The sequence below is a fragment of the Oncorhynchus mykiss genome, chromosome 25 (genome assembly GCF_057628025.1).
Source record: "Oncorhynchus mykiss isolate SJ-2025 chromosome 25, ASM5762802v1, whole genome shotgun sequence".
Taxonomy (NCBI): Eukaryota; Metazoa; Chordata; class Actinopteri; order Salmoniformes; family Salmonidae; genus Oncorhynchus; species Oncorhynchus mykiss.
Genome location: NC_143046.1, coordinates 82,042,501 through 82,067,753, shown reverse-complemented (window position 1 = coordinate 82,067,753; position 25,253 = coordinate 82,042,501). Strand labels below are relative to the sequence as shown.

Sequence of the window (25,253 nt, the reverse complement as noted above, 5' to 3'; positions counted from 1 at the left end):
GAATTAGTCATCATGTGTTCCCCATTCCCACAAGGCTACAAAGCTACTAGGCTACTTTTGCCTTCTTGCAATGCAGTACTTCAACCACTAGAAACTGTGTGTACGCATGGTCTAAAGTTTCCGGAAGGATAAGCACAAAAAGTCAAGTTTTTATAAATGCCAACTTTTGCGTGAAAAAGCGCATATGTTTTGGGGCAAGATTTTGTGCAACTATGCAACTTTTTATAAATGAAGCCCCTGAAGCCCTTGTAATTTTCTGAATGTTTTCCAGCTGGGTGTAGTCTACAGAGACCTGAAGCTGGAGAACATCCTCATGGACTCCAGCGGACACATAGTGCTCACCGACTTTGGCCTCAGCAAAGAGTTTGATGAGGTATGTATTACAGATGTATGGAGCAAGAGGTCTACACCGTACATCCATATGATCATTATCACACAGAGGAGTCTTGTACTTTAAAATGGTTAGGTTACTTGTAGTGTTATGGTGCATTCGCGCTGGTGACGCATCCCACGCAGTCAATGGAGGAGTATGTGCTGTGTTTGTTTTTAGGCCGTGTTTGATGTGCAACCTGACGCGACTACCCTTCAGGTGCCCTACCCTGCCAACCTTCAGGTCCCCTACCATGCCACCCTCCAGGTCCCCCTACCATGCCACCCTCCAGGTCCCCCTACCATGCCACCCTCCAGGTCCCCCGACCATTCCACCCTCCAGGTCCCCCTACCATGCCACCCTCCAGGTCCCCCTACCATGCCACCCTCCAGGTCCCCCTACCATGCCACCCTCCAGGTCCCCCTACCATGCCACCCTCCAGGTCCCCCTACCATGTCCCCCTACCCTGCCACCCTCCAGGTCCCAGACACATTGCCTGATCGTTACGTCGCGTAGACACATTGCCTGATCGTTACGTCGCTCGCGTAGACACATTGTCTGATCGTTATGAGAGCCAGTGGCGCTTGGTAGGTTCTTCTCCACAACAATGTCTGTTCTACCCTGAACTGATCAAATGTGTCCTAGTCTCAAGCTTCCTTCCTGTCGATTCCAGTGTGTTTCAACATGTCAGGGATGAGAACGACAAATAAGGAGAGGGGGGACAAATCTAACCTGGGTTATTTCTCTTTGTTTTGTCCGTTTGTTGTTGTCCAGTTGGAGAGGACTTACTCTGTCTGTGGCACCATTGAGTACATGGCCCCAGAGATCGCAGAGGGAGGAGCGGCTGGCCATGACATGGTAATTTGTCATTTAGAACCCCCCCCCCCCGCCCCCCCCAGGTCTTGTTATGTTGTACTGTACTTGACCCAAATGCACAATGGTACACAGACAGATATGTGTAGCTCACTAATAACTGGGTGTAGTCTGCTGCACACCTGTGAAGGCTGCCTCTGGTGTCTGGGGTGCTGTTCCAGACTGCCTACAGTGCATCATTTGTACAACGCGTCTGCAATGTAGGCAGTCTGAAACGTATGTAGGCCTGTATCATATTCTGTCATAATAATAATAATAATAATACACTTTATTCATCCACATGTACCTGTGTTCCAGGCTGTAGACTGGTGGAGCCTTGGAGTATTAATGTATGAACTTTTGACGGGTGGATCACCATTCACTGTCGATGGAGACCAGAACTCTCATACAGATATCGCCAAGTAAGTATCCCAGATCTATCTCCTAACATGTGGACCCCTGAAATAATTTATGCTGCATCAGCAATGGCTATTAGGGATGCTAATAAACTGAACTCGACATCCATTCCATTTCCCGATACGCTGGAAAACAAAACAATCTTTCACTTGTCTTCTTTACCAAGTGAGAAGTACTTTGTGTGTGTGTGTGTGTGTGTGTGTGTGTGTGTGTGTGTGTGTGTGTGTGTGTGTGTGTGTGTGTGTGTGTGTAATCAGTTTGGTCTGATCAAACAAATAGACACATTTCCAAGTTCTCCAAAAAAAAAGGACAATACAGTATTCTTCTGTATAGAACGGTAGCTGTGTTGTTCTCTTTCTGGATTGTCTCAACCACTTGGAAATACTGTAAGTTCTTTCATGTGTTTCCTCTGGAATTAAATACTCATCCTGTTGATGTACTGTATGTCAGTGAGGGGTATTCAAATCCGTGCTGCTGGTTTTCTGCTTTACATGGTGTCCCAGGTCTAAATCAGTCCCTGATTCCAGGGGAAGAAGGAAAATCAGCAGTGGAACTGCCTTCAAAGGTCCAGATTTGAATTTGCTTGATGTATGTATTATTATAATATAAATACTGTCCAACCTGGACTTCTGTCACCTCTCAGGAGGATCTCGAAGAAGGACCCTCCGTTCCCCAAAGACATGAGCCCTCTGGCCAAAGACCTCATCCAGCGCCTCCTCATCAAAGACCCAAAGAAGAGACTGGGCTCTGGGCCTGACGGAGCTGACAACGTTAAGAAACATCCATTCTACCAGGTACCAGAGCCATTTCCTTAGCCTGATCTCAGATCTGTTTGTGCTGCTTATCCAATTCCTATGGACATTGTCATTGCTAAGGACCATTTGAGTTAGCTATACAGCACAAACAGATCTGGGACAGAGCTAGTATCTCCTCTAACACATTGAGAACATCTTGTCTAGATACATTGTAGGTCGATTGGTACATACCATACAGTATATTTGCCTTTGTTGATAAAATGGTGCTTGAAGGAGAAATGGTTTCTGATTTTATAGCGTTCTGTTGGGTTTCGTCTTCTCTCCTTTTAGAATATAAACTGGGAGGACCTGGCAGCTAAGCGGGTGCCCGCCCCGTTCAAGCCGGTGATCAGGGATGAGCTGGATGTCAGCAACTTTGCGGAGGAGTTCACCGAAATGGACCCCACCTACTCCCCTGCAGCGATGCCTCAGAACTGTGACCGCGTCTTTCAGGTGAGACAGAAGTGTCCTCAATAGCTCGTTTAAGGTCAATACCAGCCTGTCTGTGTGCACATTGGTATTCAAATTGACTAAAGGGCTTTTCATTCAAAGCATAATTATAGCCATACGCAGTTTGGATAGGCCTAACAGATGTGAATGACTATTTATGCTATAGCTTTGAACCATAATGTGGCTTTCACACCCTATTCATAAAGCGTTTCACACAGAGCATATGAGTGCTGATCTAGGATCAGTTTTTCTTTTTGGATCATAATTATAGGACAGAGGGACCGGATCGTAGATCTGCACTCCTACACTTAGGCGCTTTATGAATACAGCTGTATGCCAGCTTATGGTCGCGTGTCTGATTGATGTAGTCTATTGCGTGAGATCTCAGCTGTGATTGCCATGCCTTCTGGCTCCTCGAGCCTGGCTGATCAATAGGCCCATTAAAAGGGGCTTCTCTCTCTTTTCTCTGCTGGTATAAAAGGTTATGGTTCCAGAGAATCACCATGTCTGCCTCAATTACGCCTTAAACCTCTGATTGCCAACTTTATCTTGGCTTGTCTTGTTTTATTTCCCCACTTTCACAAATACTGGAATTTGTAGGCTAGTCTTTATCATTTACAGCCATGCCTTAGTGTTAGATAGAGCTAGTGGCTGAGATCACAACGTTTAACTCTGGGGTCTGCTCTCCCACTCGCCTCACAAAACAAAATTAAATTGCGTTATAAACTGGGGTGTTCGAGCCCTAAATGCTGATTGGCTGACAGCCGTGGTATATTAATTATAGCCCCGACGAGTTGTAATTTCACAGCAGAGCAATCAGATATTGAAGCCTGGCAATTTGGGCATTCTCATGCTTCCATCCCCATTCATCCATCCATCAATCCTTCCGTCCATACATGGTTGTGTGTGTGGGTGTATGTGTGTGTGTGTGTGTGTGTGTGCGTGCACGCACGCATATAAGCGTGTAAACCCTGGGCCCTGCACAGCTGGAGCCAGGCAGCACATCCCAATCCCATCAGAGATGACAGTTCTAACAATGAGCACAGATGGACAACCAATGAATGGCAGCCATTGTCACGCTCACTCCAGTTTTTACAGTATTGACAGGTTACAATTAGTTCTTGACTGAGCTGTAATGGGATGTCCTGGTTATACAAAAAACTAAGTCTCTGGTAGGCACTATACTGTGAAGGGTATACCAGTCTCTGGTAGGCACTATACTGTGAAGGGTATACCAGTCTCTGGTAGGCACTGTACTGTGAAGGGTATACCAGTCTCTGGTAGGCACTGTACTGTGAAGGGTATACCAGTCTCTGGTAGGCACTGTACTATGAAGGGTATACCAGTCTCTGGTAGGCACTGTACTGTGAAGGGTATACCAGTCTCTGGTAGGCACTGTACTGTGAAGGGTATACCAGTCTCTGGTAGGCACTGTACTGTGAAGGGTATACCAGTCTCTGGTAGGCACTGTAATGTGAAGGGTATACCAGTCTCTGGTAGGCACTGTAATGTGAAGGGTATACCAGTCTCTGGTAGGCACTATACTGTGAAGGGTATACCAGTCTCTGGTAGGCACTGTACTGTGAAGGGTATACCAGTCTCTGGTAGGCACTGTACTGTGAAGGGTATACCAGTCTCTGGTAGGCACTGTACTGTGAAGGGTATACCAGTCTCTGGTAGGCACTGTACTGTGAAGGGTATACCAGTCTCTGTTAGGCACTATACTGTGAAGGGTATACCAGTCTCTGGTTGGCACTGTACTGTGAAGGGTATACCAGTCTCTGGTAGGCACTGTACTGTGAAGGGTATACCAGTCTCTGGTAGGCACTGTACTGTGAAGGGTATACCAGTCTCTGGTAGGCACTATACTGTGAAGGGTATACCAGTCTCTGGTAGGCACTATACTGTGAAGGGTATACCCGTCTCTGGTAGGCACTGTACTGTGAAGGGTATACCAGTCTCTGGTAGGCACTATACTGTGAAGGGTATACCAGTCTCTGGTAGGCACTATACTGTGAAGGGTATACCAGTCTCTGGTAGGCACTATACTGTGAAGGGTATACCAGTCTCTGGTAGGCACTGTACTGTGAAGGGTATACCAGTCTCTGGTAGGCACTGTACTGTGAAGGGTATACCAGTCTCTGGTAGGCACTATACTGTGAAGGGTATACCAGTCTCTGGTAGGCACTGTACTGTGAAGGGTATACCAGTCTCTGGTAGGCACTGTACTGTGAAGGGTATACCAGTCTCTGGTAGGCACTGTACTGTGAAGGGTATACCCGTCTCTGGTAGGCACTGTACTGTGAAGGGTATACCCGTCTCTGGTAGGCACTATACTGTGAAGGGTATACCAGTCTCTGGTAGGCACTATACTGTGAAGGGTATACCAGTCTCTGGTAGGCACTGTACTGTGAAGGGTATACCCGTCTCTGGTAGGCACTATACTGTGAAGGGTATACCAGTCTCTGTCCTGCGTATTAAACCTTGTCTTCCTATGTATGTGTCAACTCGTTCATGGCCCCCTCCTGCTTCATCTCTCTCTGTGTCTCCTGGTTACAGGGTTACTCGTTCATGGCCCCCTCCTGCTTCATCTTTCCCTCTGTGTCTCCTGGTTACAGGGTTACTCGTTCATGGCCCCCTCCTGCTTCATCTCTCTCTGTGTCTCCTGGTTACAGGGTTACTCGTTCATGGCCCCCTCCATCTTGTTCAAGAGAAATGCTGTGATGGATGACACGCTGCAGCTGTGTGGAGGATCAAGATCACAGAGACCAGGGTCTGCTGCTGTGGCCCGCAGCGCCATGATTAAGGTACAACACACACACACACACACACACACACAGCTGGGTGGGGGTTCAGAATTGCTGTGGCCTGCAACACCATGATGAAGGTACAACACACACACACAGCTGGATGGGGGTTCAGGATTGCTGTGGTCTGCAACACCATGATGAAGGTACAACACACACACACACACACAGCTGGGTGGGGGTTCAGGATTGCTGTGGTCTGCAACACCATGATTAAGGTACAACACACACACACACACACAGCTGGGTGGGGGTTCAGGATTGCTGTGGTCTGCAACACCATGATGAAGGTACAACACACACACACACACAGCTGGGTGGGGGTTCAGGATTGCTGTGGTCTGCAACACCATGATGAAGGTACAACACACACACACACACACACAGCTGGGTGGGGGTTCAGGATTGCTGTGGCCTGCAACACCATGATGAAGGTACAACACACACACACAGCTGGGTGGGGGTTCAGGATTGCTGTGGCCTGCAACACCATGATGAAGGTACAGCACCGTTACTGTGTGTGTGTACAGTACAGTTAGATGGATAGGGTTATCTCTTCCCTCCACACACACACTTAGGTTAGGCAGCATTAACTAAGTTTTTTCTTCGGGGGGGGGGGGGGATGGTTGTTATCTCCTCTGCTCTCTCATCCTTGCTTCATTAAGCTCTATAATGAGTCTTGATGTGTGTGGCTGTGTACTGTGGTGTGTCTAATATAACATATATATATAACATAGTTACAGCACTGGATCACATTGAAAACAGGATTGTTACTCAGTTGCTTGGTCTGAGGCGTGATGAGGTATAGACAAACTTTGTAATAAGATTGCTTTGATTTGACCTAAACAATGATTTCCCTTCCTTTAGGACTCTCTGTTTTATATGAACTATGAGATGGACCTGAAGAACAGTGCCCTTGGTGAAGGAAGCTTCTCTATCTGTAGGCAGTGCACCCACAAGAAGACTGGACAGATGTACGCTGTGAAGATCGTCAGTAAGAGGTACTGTTACCATAGTCCTGCTTGATCCCAGATCAGTTGGTGCTGAATGGTCTGCTTATACAGTATGATCATTGTCAAGCCAAACTGACACGTACCAGGCCCAGACCAGTGTGGTCCTCTGGAGGTCCGTGTGGTCCTCTGGAGGTCCGTGTGGTCCTCTGGACGTCCGTGTGGTCCTCTGGAGGTCCGTGTGGTCCTCTGGAGGTCCGTGTGGTCCTCTGGAGGTCCGTGTGGTCCTCTGGAGGTCCGTGTGGTCCTCTGGACACCAGTGTGGTCCTCAGTAGGTTGGTAGAGCCTATTGGTAGAGCCTATTGGTAGAGCCTATTGGTAGAGCCTATTGGTAGAGCCTATTGGTAGAGCCTATTGGTAGAGCATGGCTCTTTAGTGGGTTTGACTGGCCAGTCCACCCAGACATAAAACGTGTATATATATATACACATCTCAATTCCAGGCCAGCAGACTATTACAGGAGACTGCTCTGTGATTATAACACCTCTTGGCTGACAGGAAAATGCTGTAGTGGTGAAACTGACCTTGCTGTTCAGGGATGACATTCTTATTTTTGATTTTATATATACAGTACCAGTCAAAAGTTTAGACACACCTACTCATTCAAGAGCTTTTCTTTATTTTTTACTATTTTCTACATTGCAGAATAATAGTGAAGTCATCAAAACTATGAAATAACACATATGGAATCATGTAGTAACCAAAAAATTGTTAAACAAATCTAAATATATTTTAGATTCTTTAAAGTAGCCACCCATTGCCTTGATGACAGCTTTGCACAGTCTTGGAATTCTCTCAACCAGCTTCATGAGGAATGCTTTTCCACCAGTCTTAAAGGAGTTCCCACATATGCTGAGCACTTGTTAGCTGTTTTTCCTTCACTCTGCAGTCCAACTCATCCCAAACCATCTCAATTGGGTTGAGGTTGGGTGATATCTATCCTACCATGCCTTTCTAAGGTCTTCGAAAGCCAAGTCAACAAACAGATTACCGACCATTTCGAATCTCACCATACCTTCTCTGCTATGCAATCTGGTTTCAGAGCTGGTCATGGGTGCACCTCAGCCACGCTCAAGGTCCTAAATGATATCTTAACCGCCATCGATAAGAAACATTACTGTGCAGCCGTATTCATTGATCTGGCCAAGGCTTTCGACTCTGTCAATCACCACATCCTCATCGGCAGACTCGACAGCCTTGGTTTCTCAAATGATTGCCTCGCCTGGTTCACCAACTACTTCTCTGATGGAGTTCAGTGTGTCAAATCGGAGGGTCTGCTGTCCGGACCTCTGGCAGTCTCTATGGGGGTACCACAGGGTTCAATTCTTGGACCGACTCTCTTCTCTGTATACATCAATGAGGTCGCTCTTGCTGCTGGTGAGTCTCTGATCCACCTCTACGCAGACGACACCATTCTGTATACTTCTGGCCCTTCTTTGGACACTGTGTTAGCAACCCTCCAGGCAAGCTTCAATGCCATACAACTCTCCTTCCGTGGCCTCCAATTGCTCTTAAATACAAGTAAAACTAAATGCATTCTCTTCAACCGATCGCTACCTGTACCTACCCGCCTGTCCAACATTACTACTCTGGACGGCTCTGACTTAGAATACGTGGACAACTACAAATACTTAGGTGTCTGGTTAGATTGTAAACTCTCCTTCCAGACCCATATCAAACATCTCCAATCCAAAGTTAAATCTAGAATTGGCTTCCTATTTCGCAACAAAGCATCCTTCACTCATGCTGCCAAACATACCCTTGTAAAACTGACCATCCTACCAATCCTCGACTTTGGCGATGTCATCTACAAAATAGCCTCCAATACCCTACTCAACAAATTGGATGCAGTCTATCACAGTGCAATCCGTTTTGTCACCAAAGCCCCATATACTACCCACCATTGCGACCTGTACGCTCTCGTTGGCTGGCCCTCGCTTCATATTCGTCGCCAAACCCACTGGCTCCATGTCATCTACAAGACCCTGCTAGGTAAAGTCCCCCCTTATCTCAGCTCGCTGGTCACCATTGCATCTCCCACCTGTAGCACACGCTCCAGCAGGTATATCTCTCTAGTCACCCCCAAAACCAATTCTTTCTTTGGCCGCCTCTCCTTCCAGTTCTCTGCTGCCAATGACTGGAACGAACTACAAAAATTTCTGAAACTGGAAACACTTATCTCCCTCACTAGCTTTAAGCACCAACTGTCAGAGCAGCTCACAGATTACTGCACCTGTACATAGCCCACCTATAATTTAGCCCAAACAACTACCTCTTTCCCTACTGTATTTTATTTATTTATTTATTTTGCTCCTTTGCACCCCATTATTTTTATTTCTACTTTGCACATTCTCCCATTGCAAATCTACCATTCCAGTGTTTTACTTGCTATATTGTATTTACTTTGCAACCATGACCTTTTTGCCTTTACCTCCCTTATCTCACCTCATTTGCTCACATCGTATATAGACTTGTTTCTACTGTATTATTGACTGTATGTTTGTTTTACTCCATGTGTAACTCTGTGTCGTCGTATGTGTCGAACTGCTTTGCTTTATCTTGGCCAGGTCGCAATTGTAAATGAGAACTTGTTCTCAACTTGCCTACCTGGTTAAATAAAGGTGAAATAAATAAATAAATAAAAAATTGTGGAGGTCAGGTCATCTGATGCAGTGCTCCATCACTCTCCTTGGTCAAATAGGCCTTACACAGCCTGGAGTTGTGTTTTGGGTCATTGTCCTGTTGAAAAACAAATGATAGTCCCATTAAGCACAAACCAGATGGGATTGCATATCGCTGCAGGATGCTGTGGTAGCCATGCTGGTTAAGTGTGCCTTGAATTCTAAATAAATCACAGACACCAGCAAAGCACCATCACACCACCACCTCTATGCTTCACGGTGGGAACCACACATGCAGAGATCATCCGTTCACCTACTCTGCATCTCACAAAGACACGGCGGTTGGAACCAAAAATGTCAAATTTGGACAGATTTCCACTGGTCTAATTGCTCGTGTTTCTTGGCCCAAGCAAGTCTCTTCATCTTATTGGTGTCCATTAGTAGTGGTTTCTTTGCAGCAATTCGACCATGAAGGCCTGATTTACTCAGTCTCCTCTGAACAGTTGATGTTGAGATGTGTCTTACTTGAACTCTGTGAAGTATTTATTTGGGCTGCAATTTCTGAGGCTGGTAACTCTAATGAACTTATTGTCTGCAGAAGAGGTAACTCTGGGTCTTCCTTTCCTGTGGCGGTCCTCATGAGAGCCAGTTTTATTTTGACGCTTGATGTTTTCCATATTGACTGATCTTGATTTTTTTAAAGTAATGATGGACTATCGTTTCACTTTGCTTAATTGAGCTGTTCTTGCCATAATATGGACTTGGTCTTTTACCAAATAGGTCTCTCTTCTGTATACCACCCCTACCTTGTCACAACACAACTGATTGGCTCAAATGCATTAAGAAGGAAAGAAATTCCACAAATTAACTTTTAATAAGGCACACCTGTTAATTTAAATGCATTCCAGGTGACTACCTCATGAAGCTGGTTGAGAGTATTCCGAGAGTGTGCAAAGCTATTATTAAGGCTACTTTGAAGAATCTCAAATATAACACTTTTTGGGGTTACTACATGATTCCATATGTGCTATTTTGTAGTTTTGATGTCTTCACTATTATTCCACAGTATAGAAAATAGTAAAAATAAAGAAAAACCCTTGAATGAGTAGCTGTGTCCAAACTTTTGACTGGTACTGTATATACATAATGTGTTTTACTCCCTTTTCGTCATAACTAATTAGGATCTTGTCTCATCGCTGCATCTCCCCAACGGGCTCCAAAACATGACCCGCCAGACCTCACTCCTTAACACCCGCAAGCTTAACCTGGAAGCCAGCCCACACCAATGTGTCAGAGGAAACACTGTTCAACTGACGACCGACGTCAGCCTGTAGACCCCCAGCCCAGCACAAGGAGCCGCTAGAGCATGATGTGTAAAGATGCTGTGCTTTAGACCACAGCGCCACTTGGGAGACTGATGACACTCTCTGTCACCATGTGGCTCCTTTCTGTTCAGGGATGACTCTGTGTCCTGTCTCTCTCCTCTAGGATGGAGGCTCCTTTCTGTTCAGGGATGACTCTGTGTCATGTCTCCCCCCTATAGGATGGAGGCTCCTTTCTGTTCAGGGATGACTCTGTGTCCTGTCTCTCTCCTCTAGGATGGAGGCTCCTTTCTGTTCAGGGATGACTCTGTGTCCTGTCTCTCTCCTATAGGATGGAGGCTCCTTTCTGTTCAGGGATGACTCTGTGTCCTGTCTCTCCCCTCTAGGATGGAGGCTCCTTTCTGTTCAGGGATGACTCTGTGTCCTGTCTCCCCCCTCTAGGATGGAGGCTCCTTTCTGTTCAGGGATGACTCTGTGTCATGTCTCCCCCCTCTATGTTGGAGGCTCCTTTCTGTTCAGGGATGACTCTGTGTCCTGTCTCCCCCCTATAGGATGGAGGCTCCTTTCTGTTCAGGGATGACTCTGTGTCCTGTCTCTCCCCTCTAGGATGGAGGCTCCTTTCTGTTCAGGGATGACTCTGTGTCCTGTCTCTCCCCTCTAGGATGGAGGCTCCTTTCTGTTCAGGGATGACTCTGTGTCCTGTCTCCCCCCTATAGGATGGAGGCTCCTTTCTGTTCAGGGATGACTCTGTGTCCTGTCTCTCCCCTCTAGGATGGAGGCTCCTTTCTGTTCAGGGATGACTCTGTGTCCTGTCTCCCCCCTCTAGGATGGAGGCTCCTTTCTGTTCAGGGATGACTCTGTGTCCTGTCTCTCCCCTCTAAGATGGAGGCTCCTTTCTGTTCAGGGATGACTCTGTGTCCTGTCTCTCCCCTCTAGGATGGAGGCTCCTTTCTGTTCAGGGATGACTCTGTGTCCTGTCTCTCCCCTCTAGGATGGAGGCTCCTTTCTGTTCAGGGATGACTCTGTGTCATGTCTCCCCCCTATAGGATGGAGGCTCCTTTCTGTTCAGGGATGACTCTGTGTCCTGTCTCTCCCCTCTAGGATGGAGGCTCCTTTCTGTTCAGGGATGACTCTGTGTCCTGTCTCTCTCCTATAGGATGGAGGCTCCTTTCTGTTCAGGGATGACTCTGTGTCCTGTCTCCCCCCTCTAGGATGGAGGCTCCTTTCTGTTCAGGGATGACTCTGTGTCCTGTCTCTCTCCTCTAGGATGGAGGCTCCTTTCGGTTCAGGGATGACTCTGTGTCCTGTCTCTCCCCTCTAGGATGGAGACTCCTTTCTGTTCAGGGATGACTCTGTGTCCTGTCTCCCCCCTCTAGGATGGAAACTCCTTTCTGTTCAGGGATGACTCTGTGTCCTGTCTCCCCCCTCTAGGATGGAAACTCCTTTCTGTTCAGGGATGACTCTGTGTCCTGTCTCTCCCCTCTAGGATGGAGGCTCAGACACAGAAAGAGATCACAGCTCTGAAGCTCTGCGACGGCCACCCCAACATCATCAAGACTCACGAGATTTACCATGACCAGGTAAGGATTTTTCACCTCAATATTTATTGGATTCAGCTGAAGTAAGCAAAGCAACCACATATTTTCATTTCACTTTTATTTATACAGGTTCTTCTCATTGTGCTAAAATCTATTTTACAAGAGAGACCTGGTATCCCAAGCATTGCCAGTAAAAGCCCATCTTCAGAAATAGTCGCTATCTGACGGAGCCAGTGATGGAGACAAGACTAACGTCAGACAGGCAGCCTAATTAAGTCACTGATAGAACAGAGCAGAAGAATGTGGATACTAGATTCCTCTGGGACATTCTCCCTCTGTTCTCTCCTCCTGGGACATTCTCCCTCTGTTTTCTCCTCCTGGGACATTCTCCCTCTGTTCTCTCCTCCTGGGACATTCTCCCTCTGTTCTCTCCTCCTGGGACATTCTCCCTCTGTTTTCTCCTCCTGGGACATTCTCCCTCTGTTCTCTCCTTCCGGGACATTCTCTTTCTGTTTTCTCCTCCTGGGACATTCTCCTTCTGTTCTCTCCTCCTGGGACATTCTCCTTCTGTTCTCTCCTTCCGGGACATTCTGCCTCTGTTCTCTCCTCCTAGGACATTCTCCTTCTGTTCTCTCCTTCCAGAACATTCTCCCTCTGTTCCCTCCTTCTGGGACATTCTCCTTCTGTTCTCTCCTTCCAGAACATTCTCCCTCTGTTCTCTCCTTCCTGGACATTCTCCTTCTGTTCTCTCCTTCCGGGACATTCTCCTTCTGTCTCTCCTTCCGGGACATTCTCCCTCTGTTCTCTCCTTCCCATTATCCTATAATAAAGACTATACTATCCCCCTCATAGTTCAGGTTGTATTTGTCTCAGTACAGTACAGCTCCTGAACCATATATAGGTGCATCCCCACTATAGGTATAGATTCATCAAACCCACATGAAACATATTTCTGTATGTGGGCCTTGAGTTTAGTGAACAAAAAAAAACTACTTTCTCCAAATTGGGTCAAACAAGTGTGTGTGTGTGTTCATGTCTCTGTGTGTGTGGTTGATATTTCTGGGGTTCATTAGCTGGGGCACTTCAGGCCTAGGAGCACCACTAGCTCTGATGAGCTCTGCTGGATTGTTACTGTACTGGTACCTCAAGAGAGGGTTGCGACTCAAATGGCACCCTATTCCCTTTATAGTGCACTACTTTAGACCATAGCCCTATGGGCCCTGTGCAAAATAAGTACACTATAAAAGGGAATCGGGTGCCATTTGGGATGCAGGCAGAGTGAGGGCTTTGACCTAGATCAAAGCAAAGCCCCCTCGCTGCGCCTTTCAACCCCCCCCCCCCCCCCCCCCCCCCCCCCCCCAATCTGCCTCCCGATTTTCCACCATGCATTTCACCCACCCACCCGCCTTCCCGCTCCCCACCCACCCCCCCGCCCGCTCCCCACCCACCCCCCCGCCCGCTCCCCACCCACCCCCCCGCCCGCTCCCCACCCCCCGCCTGCTCCCCACCCCCCTCGCCCGCTCTCCACCCCTCTGTTCCTCATCTCTCAGTCACTGTAAGAGCTGGATTGTTGTTAGGAATATGTAAATGTGGATTCAGGGTTTCTACTGTTAGATTTTCCGAAACTATTTCAGCTATTGTATAACTACATCCTTGGCTCAGAGCACTCCGAGCAGGACGAATCATATTAACTCAGTAAAGCATATGATTTCATTACAAATCTAAAATAATTACATATAATTGCAAAATCTATAGGAATATTTCCATGCATATATTAACTATTAATACATAGTAAACATGACTCATTAGATTGTACTGTACATTGTAATGCTTCTCTCTGGAGACACTAGGAGTAACTCTGTCCATCTTTCTGTCTCTCTCTAGCTGCATACGTACCTGGTGTTGGAGCTGCTGCGTGGTGGAGAGCTGCTGGAGAGGATCCGGAGGAAGCAGCACTTCAGTGAGACTGAGGCCAGCCGCATCATGAGGAGACTGGTGTCAGCCGTCAGCCACATGCACGATGTAGGAGTGGTACACAGAGACCTCAAACCAGAGGTACTATTGAAGCTGTGTGTGTGTGTGTGTGTGTGTGTGTGTGTGTGTGTGATCAATACATAAAATTGCAGTGGCAAGTGGATCTGAAACTGACATCTCAGAAGTGTTGCTTCTCATCCTTCCCCGTCACAAGGCTAGAAAATGCCACCTATGTGCCATTACTAAATGGCAGTGATACATTTAGACAGAGTAGAAATAACACAAACATGTTTCTCTCTTGCAACCCATTTTTCAGAACCTGCTGTTCACAGATGAGAGTGAGAATGCTGAGATAAAGATCATAGACTTTGGGTTCGCCCGGCTGAAGCCTCCAGACAACCAGCTGCTGAAGACACCGTGTTTCACCCTGGCCTACGCCGCGCCGGAGATCCTCAAATACGACGGCTACGACGAGTCATGTGACCTCTGGAGCCTGGGGGTCATCCTGGTGAGTGGAGGTCCGAGGGGGTACAGAGGAGTGAATACATACAGTAGGGAGAACAAGTATTTGATACACTGCCGATTTTGCAGGTTTTCCTACTTACAAAGCATGTAGAGGTCTGTAATTTTTTATCATAGGTACACTTCAACTGTGAGGGATGGAATCTAAAACAAAAATCCAGAAAATCACATTGTATGATTAAGTAATTAATTTGCATTTTATTGGATGACATAAGTATTTGATACATCAGAAAAGCAGAACTTAATATTTGGTACAGAAACCTTTGTTTGCAATTACAGAGATCATACGCTTCCTGTAGTTCTTGACCTGGTTTGCACACACTGCAGCAGGGTTTTTGGCCTACTCCTCCATACAGACCTTCTCCAGATCCTTCAGGTTTCGGGGCTGGGCAATACGGACTTTCAGCTCCCTCCAAAGATTTTCTATTGGGTTCAGGTCTGGAGACTGGCTAGGCCACTCCAGGACCTCGAGATGCTTCTTACGGAGCCACTCCTTAGTTGCACTGGCTGTGTGTTTCAGGTCGTTGTCATGCTGGAAGACCCAGCCACAACCCATCTTCAATGCTCTTACTGAGGGAAGGAGGCTATTGGCCAAGATCTCGAGATACATGGCCCCATCCATCCTCCCCTCAATACTGTGCAGTCGTCCTGGCCCCTTTGCAGAAAAACATCTCCAAAGAATGATGTTTCCACCTCCATGCTTCACGGTTGGGATGGTGTTCTTGGGGTTCTATTCATCCTTCTTCTTCCTCCAAACACGGCGAGTGGAGTTTAGACCAAAAAGCTCTATTTTTGTCTCATCAGACCAAATGTCCTTCTCCCATTCCTCCTCTGGATCATCCAGATGGTCATTGGCAAACTTCAGACGGGCCTGGACATGCGCTGGCTTGAGCAGGGGGGCCTTGCGTGCGCTGCAGGATTTTAATCCATGACGGCGTAGTGTGTTACTAATGGTTTTCTTTGAGACTGTGGTCCCAGCTCTCTTCAGGTCATTGACCAGGTCCTGCCGTGTAGTTCTGGGCTGATCCCTCACCTTCCTCATGATCATTGATGCCCCACGAGATGAGATCTTGCATGGAGCCCCAGCCCGACGGTGATTGACCGTCATCTTGAACTTCTTCCATTTTCTAATAATTGCGCCAACAGTTGTTGCCTTCTCACCAAGCTGCTTGCCTATTGTCCTGTAGCCCATCCCAGCCTTGTGCAGGTCTACAATTGAACACTGATGTCCTTACACGGCTCTCTGGTCTTTGCCATTGTGGAGAGGTTGGAGTCTGTTTGATTGAGTGTGTGGACAGGTGTCTTTTATACAGGTAACGAGTTCAAACAGGTGCAGTTAACACAGGTAATGAGTGGAGAACAGGAGGGCTTCTTAAAGAAAAACTAACAAGTCTGTGAGAGACGGAATTCTTACTGGTTGGTAGGTGATCAAATACTTATGTGATGCAATAAAATGCAAACTAATTACTTAAAAATCATACAATGTGATTTTCTGGATTTTTGTTTTAGATTCCGTCTCTCACAGTTAAAGTGTACCTATGATAAAAATTACAGACCTCTACATGCTTTGTAAGTAGGAAAACCTGCAAAATTGGCAGTGTATCAAATACTTGTTCTCCCCACTGTATACCCTTCAAATGCATTGAAGGAGAATGTCCTTCCCTCAGAACTTCTCCTCCAATGCGTTTTGAGAAGGAGGTTGGGGAACCAAGGGAACCGAGTTTCACACAAACTCAAGCTTATTTAATCCGGCCGCAGGTCGTTTGAGTAAAATATAAATAAATAAATTTTTTATAAAAAAAAATGTATTGGGTGGAGAAAACTACCTCAATCTATTTTTCAAATACTACAACCAAATTGAAACTGTAGAAATAATAATGGACTTACATTTTATACAGTCTCTTCACTTTCCAGCTCGCTAAAAAACACAAAAATGAAAGCTAGACAGTCAGGGAGCATCGAAAATTGGACAGAGGTCTGTGTTTTGCACATTTTGATAGCAAGAAAATCTAACACATTTTCAGTGCGGCTGCTGGAGCTAGGTGAAGACTGAATGCAGCCCGTGGTCAAAATGAGCTCGACACTCCTGCTTTATACCTATTAGCTGCACTTCGCGTAGATCTGGCATTTCATTGACGCGTCGATACAGCTACAGAAATTCCAGCTTGATTCAGCAGTTGTGAGTCAACATTCTGTGTGACCAGGCCATTCACATGTGGAGCTGTTCTGGTGTTCTCTGCATGCTGTGGTATTGTGTTATGTGTTTAGGGCCTGTCTGATATCCGTCTGTCTTATTCAGTACAGTTACCATGCTCTTATCCTGTGGTGCTCTGCTCTACTCTGTTCTGTTCTGCTGTGCTCTGTTCTGCTCTACTCTGTTCTGCTGTGCTCTGTTCTGCTGTGCTCTGTTCTGCTGTGCTCTGTTCTGCTCTATTCTGTTCTGCTGTGCTCTGTTCTGCTCTACTCTGTTCTGCTGTGCTCTGTTCTGCTCTACTCTGTTCTGCTGTGCTCTACTCTGTTCTGCTGTGCTCTACTCTGTTCTGCTGTGCTCTGTTCTGCTGTGCTCTGTTCTGCTCTACTCTGTTCTGCTGTGCTCTGTTCTGCTCTACTCTGTTCTGCTGTGCTCTACTCTGTTCTGCTGTGCTCTGTTCTGCTCTACTCTGTTCTGCTGTGCTCTGTTCTGCTCTACTCTGTTCTGCTGTGCTCTGTTCTGCTCTGTTCTGCTCTACTCTGTTCTGCTCTGCTCTGTTCTGCTGTGCTCTGTTCTGCTGTGCTCTGTTCTGCTCTGCTCTGTTCTGCTGTGCTCTGTTCTGCTCTACTCTGTTATGCTCTACTCTGTTCTGCTCTGCTCTGTTCTGCTCTACTCTGTTCTGCTGTGCTCTGTTCTGCTCTACTCTGTTCTGCTGTGCTCTGTTCTGCTGTGCTCTGTTCTGCTGTGCTCTGTTCTGCTCTACTCTGTTCTGCTCTACTCTGTTCTGCTCTACTCTGTTCTGCTCTGCTCTGTTCTGCTCTACTCTGTTCTGCTGTGCTCTGTTCTGCTCTGCTCTGTTCTGCTCTACTCTGTTCTGCTCTACTCTGTTCTGCTCTGCTCTGTTCTGCTCTACTCTGTTCTGCTGTGCTCTGTTCTGCACTGAAACCCTTTAATATTCATCAGTAAATGAAGCACTACGAGCAGCACTCTGCACTCCAGCTGCAGTCCTACTCAGAGTGGAGTTGGTTAATGGCCTAGGCTACAGTCTGCCGGTTGGCAAGCTTTTCAATGCTCATTTAAATTGTTGATTTTTATCATAACCCAAAACATGAGGTTTTCTTAATGTAAACAATGTGTAGCGTCTAAAGATGGATAAATCATCTCTGGGATGTCATGGACTGTCCGTCGTTACATTTAAAGTGCTGTCTATGAATTTGAGACGGGTTTCATTTCTCTAGCCCCATCCCTCAGCAGATGTTGTTGTTTTTATTAATCAGACTGAGCTTGAGGAAGAGAGGGGGAGGGAGGAAGAGCGATTTCTCCGCTTGGCCTCTCGAGTGTGCAGCCTCTCTCTCTTTTCTCTTCTCTCTTTGCGTCGCCCCCTGGGGGTACAGTATAGTAGTGTGCTGGCTGGGCTGAATGTGTGTACAGAGCCGTGATGTGATGCTTCCTGACAGGCCAGGCTCTGTACGGCAGAGTACCCTGGAAGCATAGTGAGCCGAGGAGCGGACACGCACACATGTCACAGAGCCACAGAGACAAACAGGCAATGGAAAAATGTTGTTTGCTTAATGAGGAATTAGAAACCAGGCCAACCTCAATCAGGCTTAGATCAGGTGAGAGTACACCTGGTACATTATTTACTAAGCTAACGGTTTAAAGATGTGTACACATGCATGGAGAACATGCATACCATAGTATACACAATATCGACATATAGGCTACATGTAGGATTACGGAACATAATATTTATTGTTATATTGGATCATATATTTATTATTATTATTATATTTCAGTACACCATGCTGTCGGGTCAGGTGCCGTTCCAGTGTCAGGGGAAGAGTCTGGCCCGCACCAGTGCTGAAGAGATAATGAAGAAGATTAAACAGGGAGACTTCTCTTTCGAGGGAGAGGCTTGGCGGAGTGTCTCACAGCAGGCCAAAGACCTCATACAAGGTGAGCCTGGGAAATGGAACATCAGGGGCAGGGTTGGGGTCAATTCGAATTGAAGTCGGTCAATTTAGGAACTAACTGAAATTCCAATTCAATAATTGAGAAAATTGAAAAGGATTTATTTATTAAAGTGGAATCTATTGATCTATTGAAGTCTCAATGGAAAGTTATTCCTCGCTTCTCTATTTATCGAGTTATTACTTAAAAGCGATCAAAATGAAGAAGAATGATGAAGTCATGTCAGAGAATGAGGTGATTTAATATGGAGCCAAGCCAGCCTGTTCCCTATAAAGTAAACAACAGAAATAACTTCAAATGTATAACTTCAGCCTTAACCAAATCGTTTGCATGACTACTGATTTCAATTACAATTTCAGCCAACTTACAAGGAAATACTTTATGAAGTTATTGTTACAAATTAACTTTCAAGGTTTCTAGCCCTTACTAGCCTGCAAACGTTAGCCCTACTAGCCTGCAAACGTTAGCCCTACTAGCCTGCTAATGTTACATTAGCACTACATGAGACAACTAGTTGCTATCAACACCTAACTTACAGCTACATTAAAGTAAACCAAAGTTTTGGAAATGCATAACGCCATCTAACCAGTAATCAAATAATATTAGAGCAGTCTTACAGGTTGATGGCTGGGGCCCATCCGATGATAAAAGCTTGCAGGCTGGGTTAGCTACCAAAGCCAGGGGGGGGCGGGCGCTTCACCGGCCGATGGTGAAGGGAAAATCCCAAATAGATTGATTCCAGATGTCCGTCAGCTAGCGCGCTAGCACTAAGACGAGGTGGAAAAAGTGACATAACTCCCGCAGCCTACTTAAACAGAGAACATGCCGAAAAGTTGACCAAACAAAAAGGACAACAGACGAGGTACTACACAATTAGAGCAGGTATGATTTTCTCTTTCGTTTTAAGCCCACGGGAAGAAATGCTGTATGGCCGCACGTGCCCCATCTGCGTCTTGTTTACGTCACACTTCCTGCGATTGGTGGATTGTAGTTCGCCACCGCCAACACTTTGTCCAGAATGTAATTACATGCTAGCATGGCTAACTGCTAACGTTAGCCAGCTTCAGCAAGCTACCGAGTTAGCATACGAACTCGATAGCACAGATCATCCATATGACATTGAGAAATAGCGCGTTGTGGGTAGTTTCAAAGATATCCAGAAATAAGTAAATAAATATGTAATAACCCAGAAACATAACTATGTTTGTACTTCTAGGTAACCAGATTGTGACATCAAATAAGTTACTAAGTCTTTGACCACACTGTGTTGTTACATTGGTGAGTAAAAAGTCATGCTTCCTACCCTTTCAATTCGAGTTGACCCTGATCAGGGCTTTTGATATGAACTTCAGGCATGCTTTGCTACAAGGTGAAGGTTGCACCTTGCTTCAATGGTTCAACTTACTGAATAACTAAAATAATTATTCTGCATGTCCGGCCAGTTAAACATTTGTTTTTCTTGTCTTTCACCCCTAGTTTGGTAAAAGTTTTGAATGACAGCGTTATTGATTGAGTTGATGTATTAGTTTTCATTTGGTGTTGTCTGGTAGGAGTTGTGGATCTTCTAGTGTGCAGGTGATGCTGCTCAGTGTTCACCACAGGTTCTGTCTGTCATGTTCACCACAGGTTCTGTCTGTCATGTTCACCACAGGGTCTGTCTGCTCCAAGGCTCTCCAACCCTGTTCCTGGAGAGCTACTGTCCTGTAGGTTTTCATTCTAACCCTGATCTAGCACACCTGATTGTTATAATTAACTGATTGATAAGCCGAATCAGGTTAGTTAGAACTGGGTTGAGGTGTCTAATTGTGTGTCTAATCTACAACGTTTGTGTGGTACCTATAGAGCTCCTGACTGTGGACCCTGACAAGCGGATCAAGATGTGTGGTCTGAGGTACAACGCCTGGCTCCAAGACGACAGCCAGCTCTCCTCCAACCCTCTGATGACACCTGACATCCTGGGTTCTTCCACCACCGTGTCTGTACACACCTACGTCAAGGCTACCTTCAATGTGAGCTTTATTCATTCATTCAGGAGAGCGTGGCATGGTGAGAGGGAGGGCCAGGTTTGCATTAGAGGATGCTGCAGGAAGAGTTTGAGAATATCAGATATCCCCTATTCAGTTGTTCTCATCAGCTCTTCCAAAGGGGATGGTGTTGGTGGGTGAAGATCCAAACATGTTTTTATTTCAGTATTTTTACTCTATTTTTAGTGAATGTTTATTGTGTTGTAGGTTACTGTTATTCATGTGAATGTGTTTTGTTGTGCTCTGCTTCTCCAGGCGTTTAACAAGTGTACGCGGGAGGGTTTCCGTCTGCAGACGGTGGACAAGGCCCCGCTGGCCAAGAGGAGGAAGTTGAAGAAGACCAGCACCAGCACAGAGACCAGGAGCAGCTCTGGAGAGAGCACCCGCTCCTCCTCCTCCTCCTCTCAGTCCCACCCGGACACCCGCTCCTCCTCCTCCTCCTCCCAGTCGCACCAGGACACCCGCTCATCCTTCTCCACCTCTTCCTCCTCCTCCTCCAGCTTGTCTCACCACAACACCCACTCCTCATTTTCCTTCTCCCAGTCTCACCAGGACACCCTCTTCTCCTCCTCCTCCCTGTCCCACCAGGACACCCTCTTCTCCTCCTCCTCCCTGTCCCACCAGGACACCCTCTTCTCCTCCACCCTGTCCCACCAGGACACCCACTCCTCCTCCACCCTGTCCCACCAGGACACCCACTCCTCCACCCTGTCCCACCAGGACACCCACTCCTCCTCCACCCTGTCCCACCAGGAGAAGACTGGGGGAGACGGTATCGCCAACCCTCCACCCCAACCTTCCATCAGCTCCACCACCACCCCTGTCACCACACCCCTCTCCATGGGCTCAGACAACGACCCCGCCCCGGAACGCTCGCCGCCTCCAGCCTTCTACTTCTCAGACTGAGAGAGAGACTGAGAGAGAGAGACTGAGAGACTGAGAGAGAGAGACTGAGAGAGAGAGACTGAGAGAGAGAGACTGAGAGAGAGAGACTGAGAGAGAGAGACTGAGAGAGAGAGACTGAGAGAGAGAGACTGAGAGAGAGAGACTGAGAGAGTGAGAGAGGGAGACTGAGAGACTGAGAGAGGGAGACTGAGAGAGACTGAGAGAGAGAGAGAGAGACTGAGAGAGAGAGAGAGAGACTGAGAGAGAGAGAGACTGAGAGAGAGAGAGACTGAGAGAGAGAGAGACTGAGAGAGAGAGAGACTGAGAGAGAGAGAGACTGAGAGAGAGAGAGACTGAGAGAGAGAGAGAGACTGAGAGAGAGAGAGAGACTGAGAGAGAGAGACTGAGAGAGAGAGACTGAGAGAGAGAGACTGAGAGAGAGAGACTGAGAGAGAGAGACTGAGAGAGAGAGACTGAGAGAGAGAGACTGAGAGAGTGAGACTGAGAGAGTGAGACTGAGAGACTGAGAGAGAGAGACTGAGAGAGGGAGACTGAGAGAGGGAGACTGAGAGAGGGAGACTGAGCGAGAGGGAGACTGAGCGAGAGGGAGACTTAGAGAGGGAGACTTAGAGAGGGAGACTTAGAGAGGGAGACTTAGAGAGGGAGACTTAGAGAGGGAGACTTAGAGAGGGAGACTGAGAGAGAGAAAGAGAGACTCAGATGGACAGCATGTAGATCTCGCTCTCTCCCTCCATGGCAGCTCCCAGTCAATTGTTCACAATCAGCCACATGCATGGACCACAAGTACCTACACGCCTCCAGGCTGAGCATGCAGCAGGAACAGGACCCACCTCTCAATCATCACTAGCAATAGACACACAGTAAATGAAAAGGACTGCCCTACCGATCCAGAGCCAGACAGCGGAGAGACCCCTCTACAACCACACCTCTGTTTCAGTCATGTCTTCCTGTTTGTCTGGAAGGTAGGTCATAGTCCTGGTTGTTTGCTTTTGTTTACACTGTGGTGTATTGCATTAGTAAAGACATTTTACTTTCAGCCACAAATACTGCAGCTTATCACATTGGGAGGAACCTGTTGTTGGAGCATACTTCTAGTGGAGCATATATTTTGCGGTATTTATATATGACAATAATGCAGACTGAAATTATTTCTGATTTGTTTTTATGTTAACTTATTAATGGTTCACAACTGTTTATGATAGATACAGTTGAAGTCAGAAGTTTACATACACTTAGGTTGGAGTCATTAAACCTTGTTTTTCCACCACTCCACAAATGTCTTGTTAACAAACTATAGTTTTGGTAAGTTGGTTAGGACATCTACTTTGTGCATGACACAAGTAATCTTTCCAACAATTGTTTACAGACAGATTATTTCACTGTATCACAATTCCGGTGGGTCAGAAGTTTACATACACTAAGTTGACTGTGCCTTTAAACAGCTTGGAAATTTCCAGAAAATGATGTCATGGCTTTAGAAGCTTCTGAGGCTAATTGACATAATTTGAGTCAATTGGAGGTGTACCTGTGGATGTATTTCAAGGCCTAACTTCAAACTCAGTGCCTCTTTGTTTGACATGGGAATATCTAAAGAAATCAGCCAAGAGCTCAGAATTTTTTTTGTAATTTCCAAACGCCTGAAGGTACCGCGTTCATCTGTACAAACAATAGTACGCAAGTATAAACACCATGGGACCACGCAGCAGTCATACCGCTCAGGAAGGAGACACGTTCTGTCTCCTAGAGATGGATGTACTTTGGTGCGAAAAGTGCAAATCCCAGAACAACAGCAAAGGACCATGTGAAGATGCTGGAGTAAACAGGTACAAAGTGTCTATATCCACAGTAAAATGAATCCTATATCGACATAACCTGAAAGACCGCTCAGCAAGGAAGAAGCCACTGCTCCAAAACCGCCATTAAAAAAAGCCAGACTACGGTTTGCAACTGCACATGTGGACAAAGATTGTAGTTTTTGGAGAGATGTCCTCTGGTCTGATGAAACAAAAATAGAACTGTTTGGCCATAATGACCATTGTTATGTTTGGAGGAAAAGGAATAGATGGCATCATGAGGTAGGAAAATTATGTGAATATATTGAAGCAACATCTCAAGACATCAGTCAGGAAGTTAAAGCTTGGTTGCAAATGGATCTTCCAAATGGACAATGACCCCAAGCATACTTCCAAAGTTGTGGCAAAATGGCTTAAGGACAACAAAGTCAAGGTATTGGAGTGGCCATCACAAAGCTCAATCCTATAGAAAATTTGTGGGCAAAACTGAAAAAGCGTGTGCGAGCAAGGAGGCCTACAAAACCTGACTCAGTTACACCAGCTCTGTCAGGAGGAATGGGCCAAAATTCACACAACTTATTGTGGGAAGCTTGTGGAAGGCTACCCTAAACGTTTGACCCAAGTTAAACAATTTAAAGGCAATGCTACGAAATACTAATTGAGTGTATGTAAACTTCTGACCCACTGGGAATGTGATGAAAGAAATAAAAGCTGAAATAAATTATTCTCTACTATTATTCTGACATTTCACATTCTTAAAATAAAGTGGTGATCCTAACTGACCTAAGACAGGGAATGTCTACTAGGATTAAATGTCAGGAATTGTGAAAAACTGAGTTTAAATGTATTTGGCTTAGGTGTATGTAAACTTCCGACTTCAACTGTATATATGCTCGGACCTAGAACTTTAGAACCCTTGAGCTCTAGAACCCTTGAGCTAAAGAGGCAGTTTCAAGTCATCGCAGAAGGTTTGCAATGGCAGGTTGATGTTGTTTCAGGATGATTCCTACAATAGATATTTCAAACAGCCACTTCAGTGCTTCAACCTCTCATAATGAGATCATGATGCAATTGTTTGTTGATCAGATCATGTAAGCATGTATTTATGGGGGTTTTATCCAACGAGAAAAGAGGGTCTCATGCTGATCTGAACGCATGTGACCAATCAAATGATGTGTCATTGTTGTCACAATGTAAGACATCAGTATGTAAAGTATATTTCTTTGACAATGGCTCTTTTGGATGGCCTTTATGAGAAGTCAGTTTGGAGAAAGATCACTTGTTCATCTCCCTGCTGTAAAACAATATATAGGCGGATATATCGGTAGGTTTTCTCCCCCCAAAAAACCTGTCGCTCCGTCTCTAGTGATGTTACTGTTTTTATGGGTGTATTGTAGCTTGTTCTGTCTCGGCTCCTGGAGGAATAGTTATTGTTTCTCTTGGAAAGAGGCAAAGGAGTACCGTACCAAAAATCTCTGCCTTTTCTCTTTTGGATGGCTTGCCCTTGTGTATGCTTCAGACTAGAGACATATATACAGGTAACTGCCAAAGTAAAGGAAACGCCCAACATAAAGCATCTTAATAGGGTGTTGAGCCAGAACAGCTTCAATGCACCTGGCATAGATTCTACAAGTGTCTGGAACTGTTGGATGTGAAGACATTCTTCCACCTAGAAATTCCATCATTTTGTG

At 46.1% G+C, this 25,253-nt stretch overlaps 1 protein-coding gene across 2 annotated transcripts in view; it reads left to right on the top strand.

Moving 5' to 3' along the window:
* LOC110504236 (ribosomal protein S6 kinase alpha-5) overlaps nucleotides 1–22,801 on the top strand; it is a 56,114-nt gene extending 33,313 nt beyond the window's left edge. The window contains exons 5-17 of one of the 2 annotated variants that reach the window (XR_016492053.1): nucleotides 272–373; nucleotides 1,145–1,228; nucleotides 1,541–1,644; nucleotides 2,283–2,433; nucleotides 2,725–2,886; nucleotides 5,559–5,690; nucleotides 6,558–6,691; nucleotides 12,130–12,223; nucleotides 14,066–14,236; nucleotides 14,472–14,663; nucleotides 18,665–18,824; nucleotides 20,056–20,848; nucleotides 21,119–22,286. Coding sequence is in view for 1 of the 2 variants with exons in the window: in XM_090221273.1 (XP_090077399.1) it covers nucleotides 272–373; nucleotides 1,145–1,228; nucleotides 1,541–1,644; nucleotides 2,283–2,433; nucleotides 2,725–2,886; nucleotides 5,559–5,690; nucleotides 6,558–6,691; nucleotides 12,130–12,223; nucleotides 14,066–14,236; nucleotides 14,472–14,663; nucleotides 18,665–18,824; nucleotides 20,682–20,848; nucleotides 21,119–21,769 (2,304 nt within the window). In the remaining variant the exon portion in view is untranslated. Of the gene's footprint in view, nucleotides 1–271; nucleotides 374–1,144; nucleotides 1,229–1,540; nucleotides 1,645–2,282; nucleotides 2,434–2,724; nucleotides 2,887–5,558; nucleotides 5,691–6,557; nucleotides 6,692–12,129; nucleotides 12,224–14,065; nucleotides 14,237–14,471; nucleotides 14,664–18,664; nucleotides 18,825–20,055; nucleotides 20,849–21,118 lie in introns of both variants that reach the window. The other variant, XM_090221273.1, reaches the window with a different exon arrangement.
* The last annotated feature ends 2,452 nt before the right edge of the window (nucleotides 22,802–25,253 follow it).